This window comes from Danio rerio, chromosome 4, assembly GCF_049306965.1.
Source record: "Danio rerio strain Tuebingen ecotype United States chromosome 4, GRCz12tu, whole genome shotgun sequence".
Taxonomy (NCBI): Eukaryota; Metazoa; Chordata; class Actinopteri; order Cypriniformes; family Danionidae; genus Danio; species Danio rerio.
In genome coordinates, this window is record NC_133179.1 from 34,060,258 (window position 1) to 34,078,953 (window position 18,696).

The 18,696-nt window shown below is 40.6% G+C and overlaps 3 protein-coding genes across 4 annotated transcripts in view; 2 read left to right on the top strand and 1 right to left on the bottom strand.

Annotated features, from left to right (window-relative positions):
* Positions 1-7,096, bottom strand: part of LOC137491179 (NACHT, LRR and PYD domains-containing protein 12-like) — a 46,377-nt gene extending 39,281 nt beyond the window's left edge. For both annotated transcript variants that reach the window (XR_012402181.1, XM_073947389.1), the window contains exons 1-4: positions 6,806-7,096; positions 2,296-4,114; positions 427-600; positions 140-313 (exon numbers count right to left, since the gene is read on the bottom strand). Coding sequence is in view for 1 of the 2 variants with exons in the window: in XM_073947389.1 (XP_073803490.1) it covers positions 140-313; positions 427-600; positions 2,296-4,114; positions 6,806-7,064 (2,426 nt within the window). In the remaining variant the exon portion in view is untranslated. The remainder of the gene's footprint in view (positions 1-139; positions 314-426; positions 601-2,295; positions 4,115-6,805) is intronic.
* Positions 1-18,696, top strand: part of LOC137491238 (uncharacterized) — a 1,025,816-nt gene that overhangs the window by 251,398 nt on the left and 755,722 nt on the right. The gene's annotated exons all lie outside the window — the stretch shown is intronic.
* Positions 1-18,696, top strand: part of LOC101886704 (uncharacterized) — an 847,011-nt gene that overhangs the window by 251,398 nt on the left and 576,917 nt on the right. The gene's annotated exons all lie outside the window — the stretch shown is intronic.

An 18,696-nucleotide genomic window follows, 5' to 3' on the forward strand; every position in this document is an offset into this window, starting at 1 on the left:
AGAAATAAGAAAACAAATAAAATTTACAGTGTATTTTTTGGTCATTCACTTCATGTAAATAATAATTATAATCAAACAGTCAATCTATCTATCAATCAATAAATCAATCAAGCAATCAGTCAGGTGTTTGAACTCAGACCTCAGTGTCTCCAGTTTACAGTGTTGACTCTTCAGTCCATCAGAGAGCTTCTTCACTCCTGAATCCTGCAGGTCATTGTTACTCAGGTCCAGCTCTCTCAGCACACAGTTTGAGGATTGTAGAACTGAAGACAAACTCTCACAAGAATCAGCAGTGAGTTTACACAGGACAAATCTGAGAAATAAGATAACTAATTTAAATTTACAGTGTTTTTTTGTCATTCACTTCATGCAAGTAATAATTATAATCAAACAGTCAATCAATCAATCAGGTATTTGAACTCAGACCTCAGTGTCTCTAGTTTACAGTTTGGACTCTTCAGTCCATCAGAGAGAAATTTCACTCCTGAATCCTGCAGGTCATTGATACTCAGGTCCAGCTCTTTCAGGACACAGTTTGAGGATTGTAGAGCTGAAGATAAACTCTCACAGCACTGAACAGTGAGATTACAGCCCTGAAGCCTGTGAGGGTAAAACAGAAATAATGACATTTATCTATTAATCCAGAGCAGAGACAAAACACTTGAATGTTGTCTTTTAGTTTAAGCAAAGGTAAAATCACCATATGGACTCTGTAAATACTGAATTTAAGGGAGAATCCAAGACTTTAAAAAACACATAAAGGTATTCTTTAGCTAACAATTCACAGTTCCGCCTTCGCGTGGCGCTTCTTTAACAGACATTTGTAGAGCTGCAGGCTGGGCGACACCCAACACATTTGCAAGATTTTATAATCTGCGAGTGGAGCCGGTTTCCTCAAGGGTGTTAGGTGGTGACCTTTGGTGATTGAGGAAACAACTCGGTAGGTGTTGTACACGCTTGCGGTGCCTTTTTTCCCTAACACGGAGAGATGTGCACCCTCCTGTCTGTCAGTAAAGTTCCCCATTCGGTGAGCCCTGCAGATTCCTCCGAGGCCCCCAGCACTGACTCAGCGGAGGAGTCACTTGCTGGCCCATTACGTAGTAGGTCTGCCCGCTGGTCAGCCCGCGTTTTGGGTATAGGTGCCTGCTATGGCCGATCCCCGCTGGTGATCCCCATATGCTTTTTCCGCCACGGTTAAGTTCCCCCCCTGGGCGGACCCGTGCTTTCCCTATCTGCTAACCACCTTTTTATGCGCACTCCCCCTTTTCAGGGTTAGTCCATATGTAATTCCATTTGTTTCCCCCTATTGGGTGCGGATGGTCTCCGCAGCGTCCTCCCTACTGGGATGGCACGCTTCCCAACGTACTGTCGTATTTCCTAGAATTATCCAGACGCTAGCGACTCCCAAAAAAGATACCTATTCCGTAAAACTTCTTTTTGAAGTGGGATAAGTTAAGGCCAAGGGCACGTTGGAGGACCACGCCTCTCATGATCTGGGTGCGTCACGCTTGCCTGACCGCTCTCTCATGGTGGGTGATGGTAAGGTGCAGTCATTATGGCGCTTTCAATGGGCTCCCAATACGTGGATTTTAACAATCAAATCCACTTATAGTGCTGGAGTTCCCCCCGAAGGAGAACATTCGAGGTTACTAAAGTAACCCTTCGTTCCCCGAGGAGGGGAACGGAAGCACTATACTCCGTCACCATAATGACTGTCCCTTAGCTGTTAAAAGTCTCTTCAGCTTAAAAAGGATAGCGTCTGCTGGCGCCAGGTGAGCTTATATACTCAGTTGATTGCTTATGCCGCTCACCTGCGCAGGCTTGCGCTGCCAATTCATTCTTAATTGGCCCGTTCAATACTCTTCAGACGAGTAGCTTCTGAACCGAACCTCCCAATACGTGGATTTTAACAATCAAATCCACTTATAGTGCTTCCGTTCCCCTCCTCGGGGAACGAAGGGTTACTTTAGTAACCTCGAACGTTTTGTGTGATAATTAATTATTAGTTATCATTATTAAAAACTTTCTCAGTTTTCCAAACTCATGGTAACATATTAGAGCTTTAAGTTTTGAAATGAGATTATATTATTATTAAAAAGAGTAAAAGTATTGAAAAGAATGTCTAAAATGGAGTAAACATAAGGAGAACAGATATTGTATACAGCAGGAGATCAGTAATGCATATTTGATATGAAAACACAAATAGTCTGTGCTGTTTCTGCACTGCACACATTTTACTCATGTGTTGCAAATCAATGTGTGAAATGGGCATAAGTGTATACAGAAAATTCTTACAGTGCCCTTGTGGTGTTTTTGACCACTGGTATCAGTCTCATCAGTGCTTCATCAGATCTTCTGTATTTCTGTAGTTCAAACTTCTCTTGAATCTCTTCTGACATCTGGAGCACAAACACCAGACCCGACCACTGAGCAGAGGACAGATCCTGTGTTGTAAGATTTCCAGAGCTCAGACTCTTCTGGAGTTCCTCCACAAAGTCATCTTTCAGTTCATTTAGACAGTAGAAGAGGTTGATGGTCCTCTCCGCTGATTTCTCCTCCTCTATTTTCTCTTTGATATAGTCAGTCGTATCTTTGATGTTCTCAGTTTTGAGCTTCAGTCCTGGCAGGAGCTCCTTCAGGACACTCTGGTCACTCTGATTAGACTCCAGAGAGAGACCCAGCAGGAAGCGAAGGAAAAGGTCCAGGTGTCCATTCTTGCTTTGTAAAGTCTTCTCGACTGCATCCTTGTGAAGTTTAAACAGGGTCTTTGTAGAGAGTTTCCATGTCAGTTCCTTTTTCCTGGAATCAAGAAATGGATTTGCTTTCTTGTTTTTGTAAGTGAAAAACACATAGAGAGCAGCGATGAACTCCTGAACACTGAGATGAACAAAACTGTAAACCTGTTCCCCTGAAATGGGGTTTTCCTCCTGAAACATTCGAGTACATAATCCAGAGAACACAGACCCTTCCTTGACATCTAGTCCACACTTCTCCAGATCTGTTTTGTAGAAAATCAGTTGTCCTTTCTGCAGCTGTTTAAAGGCCAGTTTCCCAAGCTTCAGAACAATGTCTTCAAAAGACCAGGCACTGGCTTCAGGTTCAGAATCAGTGCGGTATTTTTTATTCATCTGTTGCTTTTGAGACAGTAAGAAGTTAATGTACATCTCTGTGAGAGTTGTGGGTGTTTTGTCATTGTTCCTCTGGGTCTTGAGAGCAGTGAGAGAGATCCAGCAGAAGACAGGGATGTGGCACATGATATACAGACTCCTGGATTTCTTGATGTGGCCGATGATGTTTCCAGCAACCTCAGGACTGCTGTTTTTGATGAAGTACTGCTCTTTCTGCTCATCACTGAATCCTCGCACCTCAGTCACCTGATCAATGTAGTCTCGGGGTATCAGACTGGCTGCTGCTGGCCTGGATGTGATCCAGATGTGAGAAGAGCGTAGCAGCTCTCTCTTTAAGAGATGTGTTACTATCTTACTCACTGTCATTTCTTTATCAACATCTGTAAATCCATCCACCTCTTTAAAGTTCAACTGAAAGCGATATTCATCCAGTCCATCAAAGATGAACATGACCTTGCCTTGTTCTTCAGGAAGAGAACTCAGTCCTGCCGGTCTACTAAAGAAGTACTTGTTAAGCAGACCTATGAGACTGTACTTTTCTTCTTTAATCAGATTCAGTCTACGGAACGGCAGTGGAAATATGAAGACTATTTCCTGATTGTCTTTTCCTTCAGCCCAGTCAAGGATGAATTTGCTGACAGAGACAGTCTTTCCCACTCCTGCAATCCCCAGTGTCAGGACTCTTTTGTTTTGTTCGGTGTCAGGCTGAACTTTAAACATGTCGTTACACTTGAGTGGTTTATCTTTGGCTGTCTGTTGGTTGTGTTTTGACTCTATCTGTATCACCTCATGGTCATTCTCTCTTCCTCCAGTCTCGTTCTCCACCACATATATATCAGTGTAAATATCATCCAGCTTCTTCTGGTGACCCGTCTGTGAATTACCAATCAATATTTGCTTATAGTCCTCTTTTAACTTCTTCTTTAGTTCACGGCTGGTGTTTGTGTAATCAACAGGAGGGGAATTACAGGTCTCTGAAGCTGCACCTTTACAAGAGAGAGGAAAAAGTTGTTTTTTATTAAAGTGAAACATAATTATGTCCTGTGCTTTCAAACACGAAAAAATAACAACAGCACTCATGAAGTCATTTGTTTCATCATTTAAATGACGTGACAACCTGTATGGTAATTTGAATGAGCAAGGGTAGGTGATTTGACTTAAATCTTATATTGTATTGAAAAAAAGTCGATAACTCAGAAAAATGCAGGATGTTTCAAAAAGAATTCTCCAGAATTAAAATATGTCTATTACAGTTTTTTGAAATACTTTATACTCTGCTGATCATTTGCTGTCTCAATGTTTCCTGACATTTCCCTGGTTTTATTATTGAGGCATGTTTTGGACAAAATAACGCTGTAGATTTGTAATGTTTTCTGTGTGTTATCTTTTCAGAATGCAAGTTAGTAAATGTGTCATGGATGGATGATGTCCAACTACAGACAAGTTTTCTTGTTTGTATAGGGCTTCTTTATTGTTGTACAGTTTGACATTATGAACACTGAGATCCTAAACTCTAACATGAGAACCATATTCATGAAAAAGCTACAATCATATAGGATTATTTAAAAAATGCAGTGTGAGCCGGCTTTACAATGTTTTCTTGTTCCAGTAATGTTTATTTTACAACCTATATTTTTTCTTCTTTTCCTTTGCTGAACTCTATATTCCATATTTGTTCATTCTGTCTGTGCAAATGAGTAATAAATTGTTGTTTTTATAGTTTTGTCTTTGTGTGCCCCTGGGATGGAGATCTCTCTTTGTGAAACATAAATTGTGTAAAAGGCTTGATAGAGGTCTTGGATTATGGATTATGATTCTGCTAATGCTCAACTATTTCCACAGCCATGCAGACTCCTGATGACAGAAAATGAGGAGCTACTTTACAGAAATCGTATTTTTACATAAACTTTAATGAGAGTAGTATTCATTCATTCATTTTCTTTTTGGCTCAGTCCCTTTATTAATCTGGGGTTGCCACAGCGGAATGAACCACCAACTTATCCAGCACATGTTTTTAAGCAACGGATGCTCTTTCAGCTGCAAACTATCTATGGGAAACATCCATACACACTCATTCTCACTCATACACTACGGACAATGGACAGTGTGAGCTGGCTTTAGAATGGGTTTCTGTTTCAGAAATGTTTGTTTTGCAACTTATTTTAAGCTTCTTCTTTCTTGTTTTCTTTTCTTTATTAAAGGGTCACAAAACACAAAAACACATTTTTTTGAGCTGTTGACAGTCAGATATCTGTCCCACACTGCTAAAAACACTATTGGGACACATATATTTCACTAATAAGAGAAAATTGGTTGTTTTTGCATTATTTCAAGCAAATACGTACTTCTGGTTTAAAACAAATTTTTGAAGCTGCGTCACGTCCATGAGATCTTAGCGTGTATTCCAGCATGTAGACTGGACGTCTGTATGTGGAAATGCCTAAATGCGTCTCTGAGTGTGCTGCATTCATTCATGAGTAAGACTTGGTTCAAACCAATCAGCACGTTCTATTGTGTATGTGGTGCAACTTCATTAATATGCATGCTAGCTTTTAAGACCTTTGGTATCTAAAACGGTTTTCAGACGGCAGAGAGACGACATGTTGTGTTGCCGAAAGAAGTGGGAAAAGAATAAGAATTATTTGGAGATACGGGTCGTCAGTGTTGCTTTTATAATATGCTGCAAGGAAGGTTTTGTTTTTCATTTTCCAGCTATAAGAGCACAACTGGACTTACTTGTGGATCAGTGCATGCGACACACGGCAGAAATATGTTTGTACAGAATATTTTTTACTCGAGACCTTTTCGCATTAAAAAAATTGTGAAATCCGGATTTTCTTCTCGTCTACTTTAAAAAAAGACGCAGGTCACGTTGGTGTTGATTGTCCTGTCTTTACAGATTTGGTAAGTGTGTGCGATCAGTGCCCTTTCTTTGTTCATTCAGATGGCAAAGTTACAGTTTGTATCTTCAGCAGTACTCTTTCAGTGTTTAAAGACAGACCTTAGTCAAAATTATTTCTAAGTTACTTAGTTTACGTTAATATCACTACAATATTATGACCTGAAAGATCTGCTGTAAATGCGGCTCTATTACCGACCGTCGTGTTTAATAATGATGGTGGAATGTTTGATTGGAATGTTTGAGCCACACACATGGCTTTCTGACCTACCGAGTGGATCTGAGTTACAGAGAAATGCAGAGGTTTTTTTTTTCTCTTATACGACGTGCATCAAACATTCCACCGTCATTAAATGCTTTAACTGTCTTTCTCCCTTGCATGTGTGTTTGTTTTGCCTTGGTGAAAATCAGGACTTGCCCAAATGGAAACTCCCGATTTTATTCAAATTCTTCCCCTTGTCCCTCCCCCGACACTATAACCTACAACAGGTGGGTTTTATGGCCCTTTGCCTATGTCTTGACTTCCCATTTGAAAAAAAACAATTGCACATATAAATAAAGTAAAAAATTCAGATGAGCGAAGACAAACAATATATTCACATACATTAGCTATATACACAATATTAAATATATTTACATTTATTGTTCATAAGCTGTGCAATACATGTTATGACAATACATCTGACTCAAAAACCATTGTTAGGACTGGGTTATAACATAAAAAGATTTGAACTGAAAATTATCACATTTGAAATTTTGACAGGGAATTAAACAGTACCTTGCTTCTGTGTATTCTCCAGCTCTTCAGCCAATTCATTCTGCTTTATTTTCCTCAGGGTGTCCACTGTGATCTTCAAAGCTCTTTCTGGTTTAAAACATGACACCAACTTATCCACTGTCTTTAACCTGTCTGCATTCTCCAATTCAGCTGTTGAAATCTCTCTATGGTCATTTACTAAGCACCACTGAAACTCTTTTAGTTCAGCTTCTCTCAGTTCATCCAGTGAGTTCTTGAGCAGCTGTTTAACATTCGCCATGGTGCTTCACCCATTCACAGCTACAGGACAAGAGCAACAACTTCTGCATTAGTTTCACAATTAACATATGCATTTATTTTATTTATTTATTTATTTATTTTTGGGGGGGGGGGGGTGTAATAATTCGGACTTCAACTGTAGTTATACATGCTCAGAATCCTCTGAATCAAATGTTGTTTTTATTGTGACACACATGGCCTCCTAGACATCAGTTTATGCTGTTTAATGCAGACATGGCAAAAGAACTGAATGATCATTGCAGCAGCTCAAATGTAACCAGGTAGCAAGAATTCTTGCCCAGATTTTCCTCCTTGTTTCCTGTAGTTAAAGGGTAAATACAGCATTTGGGGTTGTAAATTAAAGTGAAGCATTGTTCCCTCCTTGTTCCCACCTTGTTCCTTATACTTACGGGGTAAATAAAGCATTTGCGGGTTGTAAATTAAAGTGAAGCATTGTTCCCTCCTTGTTCCTTGTAGTTAAAGGGTAAATTCATCATTTGTTCCCCTTATTGTTCCCTGTAGTTTACAAGGTAAAATCTTGAAGGTTGTGAAATAAATATGCAAACACACAATATAGTTCTTCTTTACTTTGTAACCTTTATTTTAATGAATTGGCATTTTATAACACTTCATCTTAATCAAACATTATCTTGTCTATCATTACCTATACTCATTCATTTATTTTATTTTCGACTTAGTCCATTTGTTAATCTGGGGTCGCCACAGTGGAATAAACCACCAACTTATCCAGCATATGTTTTACACAGCGGATACCCTTCCAGTTGCAACCCATCACTGGAAAACATGCATTCAAACACATACACTATGGACAATTTTAGCTTACCCAATGTCAGCACATGTTTTTGGATTTGTAGGGGAAACCGGAGCACCCGGAGGAAACCCACGCTAACATGGGGAGAACATGCCAACCCCACCCAGAAATGCCAACTGACCCAGCCGAGGCTCGATCCAGCAACCTTCTTGCTGTGAGGCAATCGTGCGACCTACTGCGCCACTGTGCTGGCCTGCCTATACTCAAATAGCAAAATTACACATTATTTCCTTCCCCCTTTTTCTGGCATCTCTTGCTTGGCTTTCTCTTCCTTTTCTCCTCTTCCTCTTCTCAGCTTCCACTGAGGAAAAAATGAATAAACATAAAGGCTTTTAGTAAGCTATAGACATGTTCCCCTTCATAAGGGAACTGCTACATGTGTCTGTATAAACAGACTTTTGGGAGTGCTTTAGACGACCAATCACTTCTGAAGATATGAAAACGGGCCAATGGAATGCCAATTGACTTGGCTAGGCTTAGCTCCACAGCTGAAACTGATGAGCCAATTAGGGCTATATCAGTTGGCTGTGTGAGTCAGCTCATCAGATGTGTTGCTTCAGACCAGACTTCCAACAAATAAAGCATTTCCTTCACCAGTGCGGGGGAAAACGTTTTAGCGGTGGGCGAACTGGGTTTCATGTCCCCTTGGTGTTTTGCTGGTGATCTAAAAGAGCAGTTTCTACAAAGAGCAGAGCACACAGTCATGCAGCGCGTCTTTCTAAAGATGTCGTTTCGACCGTGCGTTTCTGGATGCTGGGGTTTCCTCGCTCCGGATCACAGGGATGAGTATTGCGTCACATGCTTGGGGGTCCAACATGTTGATGCAGTGCTCACAGACAGTTCTTGCCTGCATTGCGATGGCTTGACTGTTGCACAATTGAGGTCGCGGCGAGCTCTTTAATTAGGTCAAGTCACCCCTGCTGCTGCCCACCAAGCTGTTAGAACTCTGGCAGGCCTGAGGGTTACAGTGGGGCTAATCCGTCGCCTTCGGGCCTGCGGACCCCTTCGCTCCTCGTCAGTGGGCTCTGTTTCTGCTTCGAGTGTGAGCGCTAGTCGATTCTCTGGGCTGGCCGCGCTTTCATTAAATGACACCAGGGGCGTGATGTCTATTTAGGCATCAAAAGATGGGTTGACATGCTTCAATGAAGATCCGGACCCCCTGCCATCCTCCGGGGTTGTCAGCAAGGTTTCGGACCTTGAGTCAGACATATTAGCCATGTTATCTTGGGCTGATTTGGCCATGGGACTGTAGATGACTTGTCCCCCAGAACCACGGCCGGACCGCTTAGATGGGTGTTATGTGGGGGTGAATAAGAAGGTGAAGCTTTCCCGACCCCCCTGTCCCCTTGTTCACGGAGGTACAAAGAGAGCTCACGCAGGCATGGACCTTTCATTGCCCAGACCTCATGCGCTCCTGCTCTCACCTCTCTTGATGACGGAGCAGCCAGGGGATATGAGGCGATTCAAGCACTTTAGCAACGAGGTCAGCAGCGTGTAGGTACATTTAGACTTGTTTTCAGTTGTTTGTGTATGGTTCAAGGACATTTAGGCTTGTATTCAGTTGTTTGTGTTTGGTTCTAGCACATTTAGACTTGTTTTCAGTTGTTTGTGTGTGGTGCTAGAAAGTTTACTCACTGTTTCCTTGGTTACTGTAAGAGCTTGTTTGTGGATCGCAGACGGTTTTGTGCCCCCCGCCTCAGTTTCTGTTGTTTTTACTCACGAGGCGTTTCCAGCTGAATTCAATCAGCAAGCGCTCAGGGATGTATATAAGCAGGTAGTTTCACCGCGGCAGCGTCGTGTAAACGCCGCCTCGTGTGAAGACCAACGAGTGTAAAGACCATCGACTCTACCTGCGCGAGTGTAAAAACCATCGACTACCTGCACGAGTGCAAAGACCAGCGACTTTACCTGCACGAGTGTAAAGACCATCGACTCTACCTGTGGGACTACACCGAGCAAAGACACCGACAAAGCACTTGAGTATTTTACTTATTTATTTTATCTTTACACTTATTGTTTTCATTGCACTTTTATTATACGTTTACTAATTCCTGTTGTTACTAACACTCGCAAAGCACGGGAGGTACGCTGCAGGCAAGAATGGAAATTTACCCAGAGACCGTCCCTGCCAACAATCAGCTCCTTTGAAGTCCATGCAGTCACCATTATCCACCCCTTCTACATAAATATCATCTACTGCCCACCAGATACATTAGGTCACTTCTTAGATGAACTGGATGTTCTCCTCTCATCTTTTTTTGATAATGACACTCCCTTGTTAGTGCTAGGTGACTTCAACATCCATATTGAAAGAACTCAAGCTACTGACTTCCAGACTCTGCTTGCCTCTTTTGACCTCAAAACAGCACCTACTTCTGCTACTCACAAATCAGGTAATCAGCTTCACCTTATATACACTCGTCATTGCTTCACTGATCAAACACTGCTATGCTGATTCTACTCAGCTATACCTCTCTTTGCACCCTAATGATCCCTCGGTTACAGCTCGAGTCTCAGCCTGCCTGTCAGACATTTCATACTGGATTAAAAATCATCATCTTCAGCTTCACCTCACGATAACGGAAATGCTTGAAGTTTCTGCCAACCCGACTCTACATCATAACTTTTCAATCCAGATGGATGGGGCGACCATTACTGCATCCAAAACGGTGAAAAGCCTTGGAGTAACGATTGATGACCAACTGAACTTCTCTGATCACATTTATAGAACTGCTCGATCTTGCAGATTCGCACTCTATAACATCAGAAAGGTCTGACGCTTCCTATCTGAACATGCAGTTCAACTCTCTACTAGCCAGGCTTCCAGCTAACTCTATCAAACCTCTTCAGCTGCTTCAGAACGCAGCTGCACGAATGGTCTTTAATGAACCTAAAAGAGCACCTCACTCCGCTACTCATCCGTTTGCACTGGCTGCCAGTTGCTGCTCGCATCAAATTCAAAGCTTTGATGTTTGCTTACAAAGCGACTTCTGGCTTTGCTCCTTATCTGCTCTCACTTCTGCAGATTTATGTGCCCTCAAGAAACTTGCCTTCTGTGAGTGAACGTTGCCTCGTGGTTCCATCCCAAAAAGGGTAGAAATTACTTTCCCGAACTCTCGCATTCAATCTGCCCAGGTGGAATGAACTCCTTAACTGCATCAGAACGGCAGAGTCACTCGCTGTCTTCAAGAAACGACTAAAAACTCAACTATTTGGTTTTCACTTTCCCTCCAAATTTGCAATTGTCTCTCTGGCTCCACTGCTAACTGTATTACAAAAAAAATTACTAATGTTTTGCTTCTTACACTTTACGTTTCTGAAACTTGTCTACAGCACTTATTCATTGTTGCTGTCATAGTTGTGTAAATTGCTTCCTTGTCCTCATTTGTAAGTCGCTTTGGATAAAAGCGTCTGCTAAATGACTAAATGTAAATGATTCCCCAGGTGGAGCAGACTATCGCGGTCAACCTGTGTCCGCAGAGCCACTTTACCTGGAGAGGTCCACCTAAACTCCCTTCCAAAGCATGCAGGTTATCTGAGTCTCTCACGGCCAGAGCCCACACCGCAGAGGCCAGGCCGCCTCTGCTCTGCACACTATGACCACCTATCAATGCTACCAAGCCAAGAAGATGGATGGAAATGGCATAGATTATCCGATAAGTTACTTTTCTCGAAAGTTCAATAAGCATCAGCTTAATTACTCTACTATTGAGAAAGAAACTCTTGCTTTGCTGTTCGCCTTACAACATTTTGAAGTTTATGTTGGCTCCAGTAACTTGCCTGTGCTTCGATATACAGATCACAATCCCCTTGTGTTCTTATCGAGGATGTACAATCACAATTAACGTTTGATGAGATGGTCTTTATTAGTGCAGAACTATAACTTGGAGATTTGTCATAAGAAAGGCATTGATAACATCATGGCAGACGCCCTTTCTAGAGTGTAAAGTCTCACTGAACTTTACGTTACAAACGGGGTTTGTTTTTAAGTGCCGGAGTGTTACGGCTCAGTATCTGTGCCTGTGTTTGTATGTATTTTTTTTTCTCTCTCCCTCCTTCTCTACCTATCCTTTTCTTTAGGTCCGCCCAGCTCATCTACCTATTGGCCAAGCTAGATGCCAGTCATCATTACCATTCGCGATGACATCATCATTGACCAATCACAAGCAGACTTCCCCACTTTAAAAGGAAGCCGGTGCAGTCGAAAGCTAGCTTGCTTTTTGCTTGCTCACTGTTGTGTGTTTGTTATGTTGGTTGACTGTGTGTGTTTTCTTGATAGCTGGATTATGTGATAGTTTCTTGTGCTATGTGTGTTATAATCATTTGTGCTGAAATCGATCTTTACAGGTGTTCTAATTGTGTTTTCTCTCCGATTAACATAGATATGACATCAATGGGATTCGAGGAACAGGGTAGATGTCACATGACCTACATGTTGCTACACGTAGGAGATACCAATGTATTATACACACTAGTTTAGAAGTGAGCGCCACTAATTGTAAGTTTTGTTTACGTTTGTGTTTAGAAGTGTAGTTTAGATAGGGCGTGAAAACGCTGAAGATTTTTCTTTTTCTTTCTTTTATTAGATAGTACGGAGATGGTGGGTTCTAGTTAGAGTTGTGTTTTGTTATATTATTTTCTTTTCTTTGGCGCCACTTTTGTTCCTCCTCCCCTTTATTACAACCATTTATTTATTCTTGTTTTCTTTGTTTTGTATATACTTTGTTTATCAGTTATCCACTTTGTAAAATAAACACTTATTTTGGCATAATTTGGTTGTTTGTCTGCTCAATTGCCACCACCATTCATAAAAGGGTCATAATTTTTAAATGTTGCGTTAACCCTAGCCTTTCCATCTTAAATAACTGTAACACCGAGATGCAGGAGCAGGGTATATACAGAACTTCTTGAGTTGAATTAAATATATTTTATTATCTTTTTAAATACATTCAAAAAAAAAAAATTACTACCAGCATGACTTGCACAAGCTGCAACTGTAGTGGCATGTATTTTCAAATGGAATAACATATTGCAGATAACCCATTTAAGTAAAACAGGGGGATTAACCAAGGTGTCACAGTGGGCCTTTGTCCATAGTTTTTAATCAATGCCATATATGTCAAGTCGCTCTTCTAAGAACAGTTCAGTACGGTTACCGTTGTTTCTCCACTGAGCCTGGAATGGCGCGACACGATTACAAACCTTTCTCTGCCCGGAATTCTTGGCACAGTTAGACAACCGTGCTGAACTATGTCGATAAATTCCGTGTGTCAGGGCTCAAAACTAACTTTTTTTTACTTGGTAGCACCGGTGCTACCAACTTAAAATATTTAGGAGCACCCGAAAAAATGTAGGAGCACCCACCATAGATGAATGAGCATGGCTGCAAATTGTATATTAAGGTTTTTTTGCATATGAAAACAACATAAATTAGGACTAACAAAAACCAGAAACAACTATCTAACTAATGCTGAAATGACTTATTAATATTTGTTCAATAACTCCAAAACAAAGATCAAATAATTATAAATATTAATGATTAAGATGATGACAATATTACTATTAAAACAATATTACTATTAACTATTAACATTAATAATTACTATTAACTATTAACAATCAACAATTTGTTACTATTAACAATATTACTATTAAAAATAAATTAGATTTATCATCTTATCATGCTGCCTTGAATATGCTTTAATATAAGTTATCTGCTATAAAAAGTCAGACTATAACATAAAAAAACAAATGTATGGTTTGCATCAAACAAAAATGAAGCAATGCAGTGAGAAATGTTTATTTTTCATTATTGTTTTTATATGCATGTCAATTTAATAAATAATATTTCTGTTACAAAACAAACAAAGCATTCTACTAAATCATTCAATTCAAGGCTGAAAGCTGCAAAGCAGTCATCAGTCATTAAATTGGAAAATAATATACAACTCAAGAAAGAATGGACACAAGGAAGAAAAGTCTCACTTCTACCACTCTTTAAAAGTTTTGGTTTGGGTTGGTTTCATTTTAAATGCTCACTCTCATTATGCGTTCACTTACACTTTTCTGTGTTTGTGGGAAAAAAGCAGGCAAGTCAGATGACCAGGGCAAAGCAGGATTCTCGCGACGACCATCGCCACAATACCGCTCTTTGTTATGAGCCGCAGATTCAGTTTAAATTTAGTAAAACCAAGCTTTTTTTGGCGATGATGTGTGCAGTGTTAGATTTTACATTTATAGCGGACATTTGCGCTGAACACGCAGTGAATAATGCATCAAGATTCGGGGAACTACTCCGAAAACCCTCGATTAATTAATCTGCTCTGTTTCCGCTCCACCTGCCAAGCGGCAACGCTGAGCCTTCTGTGCGGCTGTGACGCCCCCGCCCTAAGGCACCACTAAATCCGGTAAACGGACAGCGAAGCATCCCTGAGACCAGCCATCCAGAGAAGAGGGGACCTGCTCATACCTCGGTGGGGGGCCATGGATCATCACATCAGTCCATAACCATGATTTTAAACTCATCGCTGCCGGCAACCAAATTTTCAATAAAAGAGCAGTTTCTTCTTTCTCCGAATGCGCAAACCCGAGCACTGCCAGTCTGGGATGCTTCGCCTTCCAGCTTGCAGTGCCGAGACCCTTCGCGCCTTCAGAGTGCAGCAGAAAAGACTCCTTTCTCTCACTCCAGCCTCATCGCGGGATCCAGGGAGGAAGTTAAGAGAGATTGTCTTATTTTCAGCTCTTCCTTGGGATGAGCACTCCCATCCCGAGCTGCCCCTCCGATGGCACGTGCCATTAGCGCGCGCTCTGTCGGCTTGGTTAGCGCTGCCCTCATACGTATAGTAAGACCTGGCTATGCGATACAGTTCGCAATTTGCCCTCCCAAGTTCACAGGTGCCCTTTTCACAAGGGTTATCCCAGAGAGTGCCCCTGTCTTGCGAGAGGAGATTGCTGTCCTTCTGGCGAAGGATGCAATCGAGTAGGTCCCTCCAGCTGAGATGAGATCTGGGTTTTACAGCCTGTATTTCATCGTGCCCAAAAAGAGCGGGGGGTTAAGACCAATCATATTCATTCTTATTTATTTTATGTAAGCTACTTAAAATTCACCTTAAGTGAAAACTTGAAGTCAACCTTTGAATATGTTTCAGACATTCTTAGAGCACAAGCAACAGCCTGCAGTCATTAACCAGAGGCGCAGACATTTCAAATTAATGTCCTGTAATAGTAGGCCTAATAGGAAGACAGCATTACTTCAGCACTTTCTGCGGTACAATAGCAAAAGAATTCACCATTAGATGAAGTATGTGGTTTTTCTGTTGTTTTTTGTGTGGTAATACCAACTCAACAAAATATGACAATATTTTTTTTTCTTATTCTTACAAAGTGACATATATATTAGTGCTGTCAAAATTAGTGCGTTAACGCATGCAATTAATTTGAAATAAGTAAAGTCAACTTTATTGTCAATCAAACCATGAAACAGTACATTACACAGCAGACTAAAATTGCGTTTCTCCCATACTCCAATGTGCAATTTAAAACAAGATATGACACACACTAAACATAAACTAAACATTTAACTAATATAGTACAATAGATATTTAATAAATAGACAATAATAATGTCAGGATTGTGGATCTGTCTGTTCTTCTATGATGCGATCTGCGTGTGTGTAGGTATGTTTGTGTGTGCGCGGTGTGGTGCGTATATGCGTGTATGAGTGTGTGTGTGTGTGTGTTTGGGTGTCTCTGTGTCAGTGTGGTAGTTGCGTGGCTGTCAATTGTGTTTACATATCAGTTGGGTGGTCACGTGTACGCTGTCAACAGCACTTGCCGTGCATAGCACTGCGCAGCTGTAATCAGCGGACTACAGGTGCAGCGCATTAACACGCCTATATATGTTTAGCATTTCTGTCTCACATTGTCAGTTCGTTATCTTCACGTCTGTTGTCTGTGTCCTGTCAGGCTTCTGTTGCTGAGTTACTGGTGGTGTGTCGCTGGGAGAGCTCTGTGTTTGGACTCATATACTTATCTGTTGACGGCTTCCTGAACTTGTTCTACAGTGCCCCCTGTTCGATTCATTAGACTTCTTCCTGCTGCTCGATTCACTCACCGATCATCTGCCTGCGTTCATCGTTCTCTGTTTTCTGTCTGAGTCCAATAAATCTCTTTTTACTTGCAATTGAGTCTCCCTGTAATTCGTGACAAATAAACTGTAAGCAATTACCAGATTGTTTCAGAATATGGCCAAGTTGAGGTATTTATTGTAGTGCAATTAAGTGCAGTATGGCAAAAGTGCAGAGTAGCAGCATAGAGGTAAGTGAGTTTTGTAAACATGTTACATGTGCAAGGAATATTAACATATATGCATAAAACATTGAGTTTGTCTTTCTCACAGTTCCACAGATTTTTGTGTATGTGGGGTGTGATTTTATAATCCAGTTTTCATGAGTGAGTTGAGCAGTCTGATAGCTTGAGGAAAAAAGCTATTAATGAGTCTGGTAGTCTTGCAACGCATACTGCTGTAGCTTTTTCCAGATGGTAGGAGAGTAAACAGTTTATGTGTGGGATGGGTGAAGTCTTTGATGATGTTAGTGGCTCTTTTGTAGCAGCGGAAGGGGTACATGTCCTGGATGGATGGTAGGGCGGATCCGTTAATCTTCTCAGCTGACCTCACCACCCTCTGTAGAGCTATCCGGTCAGCAACAGAGCAGCTACCATACCAGACTGAGAGACTGCTGGTAAGAATAATCTCATGGCACCTTTGTAGAGGGTAGTGAGTGCTGGTGGGGGGAGGTTAGCTCTTCTCATCCTGTGTAGAAAGTGGCGGCGTTGGTGAGCTTTCTTGACCAGAGAGGTGGTGTTAGTAGACCAAGACAGGTCATCAGTAATATGCACCCCCAGGAACTTGGTGCTTTTCACTGACTCTACTACACTGCCATAGATGGTGAGGGGTGTGTGTGACTTGTGATTATATAATATATATAATTATCCATTTTCCATATTTGCAACGCCTGTATTTTGGCCTTTTTTTTTTTGCAGTCCACTTAAAATCCAACGTAGAAATAATTGTTTAAATTTCTTTAATAAATATGGCTGTCAAGCCAGGTGTTACAAGTTATACAAAAATTCTAATAAACAATTATATTTTTAGTTTAAATAGTTTTTTGTCTTGCGTTTACATTAATTTTACATTTTAATAGCCAAAATTACAATTTTCAGTCTTTTAAATGTGATTAATTGCCATTAATTTTCAAAAAAGGTGCGATTAATTAGTTAATTAGTCAGACAGTTGCAGCTCATCCAGAACGCTGCAGCCAGAATTCTAACCAGAACCAGAAAATCAGAGCACATCACACCTGTCCTCAGGTCTTTACACTGGCTGCCAGTTACATTCAGAATAGATTTTAAAGTATTATTACTGGTCTATAAATCACTAAATGGCCTAGGACCTAAATACATCACAGATATGCTCACTCAATACAAACCTAACAGATCACTCAGATCTTTAGGATCATATAAACTAGAAGTTCCAAGAGTTCAGTCAAAGCAGGGTGAATTGGCTTTTAGCCACTATGCCCCTCGCTGCTGGAATCAGCTTCCAGAAATGATCAGATGTGCTCCAACATTAGGTACATTCAAATCAAGACTGAAAACACATCTGTTTAGCTGTGCCTTTACTGAATGAGCACTGTGCTGCGTCCGACAGATTGCACTATCATGTTTTTCTCTTCTTCTTCATTCTTTCATATCACATTTTACCTGTTTTTATGTTTTGTTTTGTTTTTATGCATTTTTATTATTTGTTTTTATTTTTATTTTACTTGTTTCTTTTATTCTTGTTTATGTAAAGCACTTTGAATTGCCATTGTGTATGAAATGTGCTATATAAATAAACTTGCCTTGCCTTGCCTAATTCTTTTAATCGATTGACAGCGCTTATTTATAAAAAAAAATGTATTCATATTTATTGTAAAAACTTTTCTGTGTGCAAACGTTTCAGTGGACTGAAATAATTTTGCAATTGAAACAGCAAGATTACTGACACCCTCCCTTACAAAAATTACCTGCAGAATTTTATGTGGTAAACCATCTAATGTACAACACAAAAAATATGTGGCAATTGTGTAGTACTTTGTTGTTTTTTGGGTCATTTTTCCACAGGATTGTGTGTTGTACAGTATGTAATATTCCTGTAGTGTTCTTGTGGTAGTGTGTGGTATCATTTTTATATGTCTGTAGTATTTACCACAGAATTCTGTTGTACATTATGTAATATTCCTGTCACGATTACCAGCGATCGTCTTTCATAAGATCGCTGGATTGCACTAACAATAACCATGGACTAAGTTTGCTGGATTGCACTAGCAATAAACATGGACTACAAACCCGCCATTTATGGACTACATTTTCATTAGGGTTGGGTACCGAAACCCGGTGCCATTATAGCACCGGAACCTTGGTAACCGGTATGTACCGCTATTAAATCAGCGTATAAATTTCGGTGCCTTTTGGTGCTGTGGCAAAAAAACGTAAGCAGCATCAAAGGGATGCATGAAAAAAAGGCACAAATTGTATTATATTCTGTAGACTCTTAAAGCTGTTTAGGCTTATTTAGATAAGAAGATAGTATATTATAATAAAGACAGCAGACGAGGTTCTTAAGTTAGCCGGAGTTTCTCTTGTTCTACTCTTGTTGTACATGATGCTTCACAGTATACACAAGTACAGGGCACCACCTAGTGGTGTAACTCAGAATACATCACACAAATAGGCATTGTTACACCATTACTAAACATTTC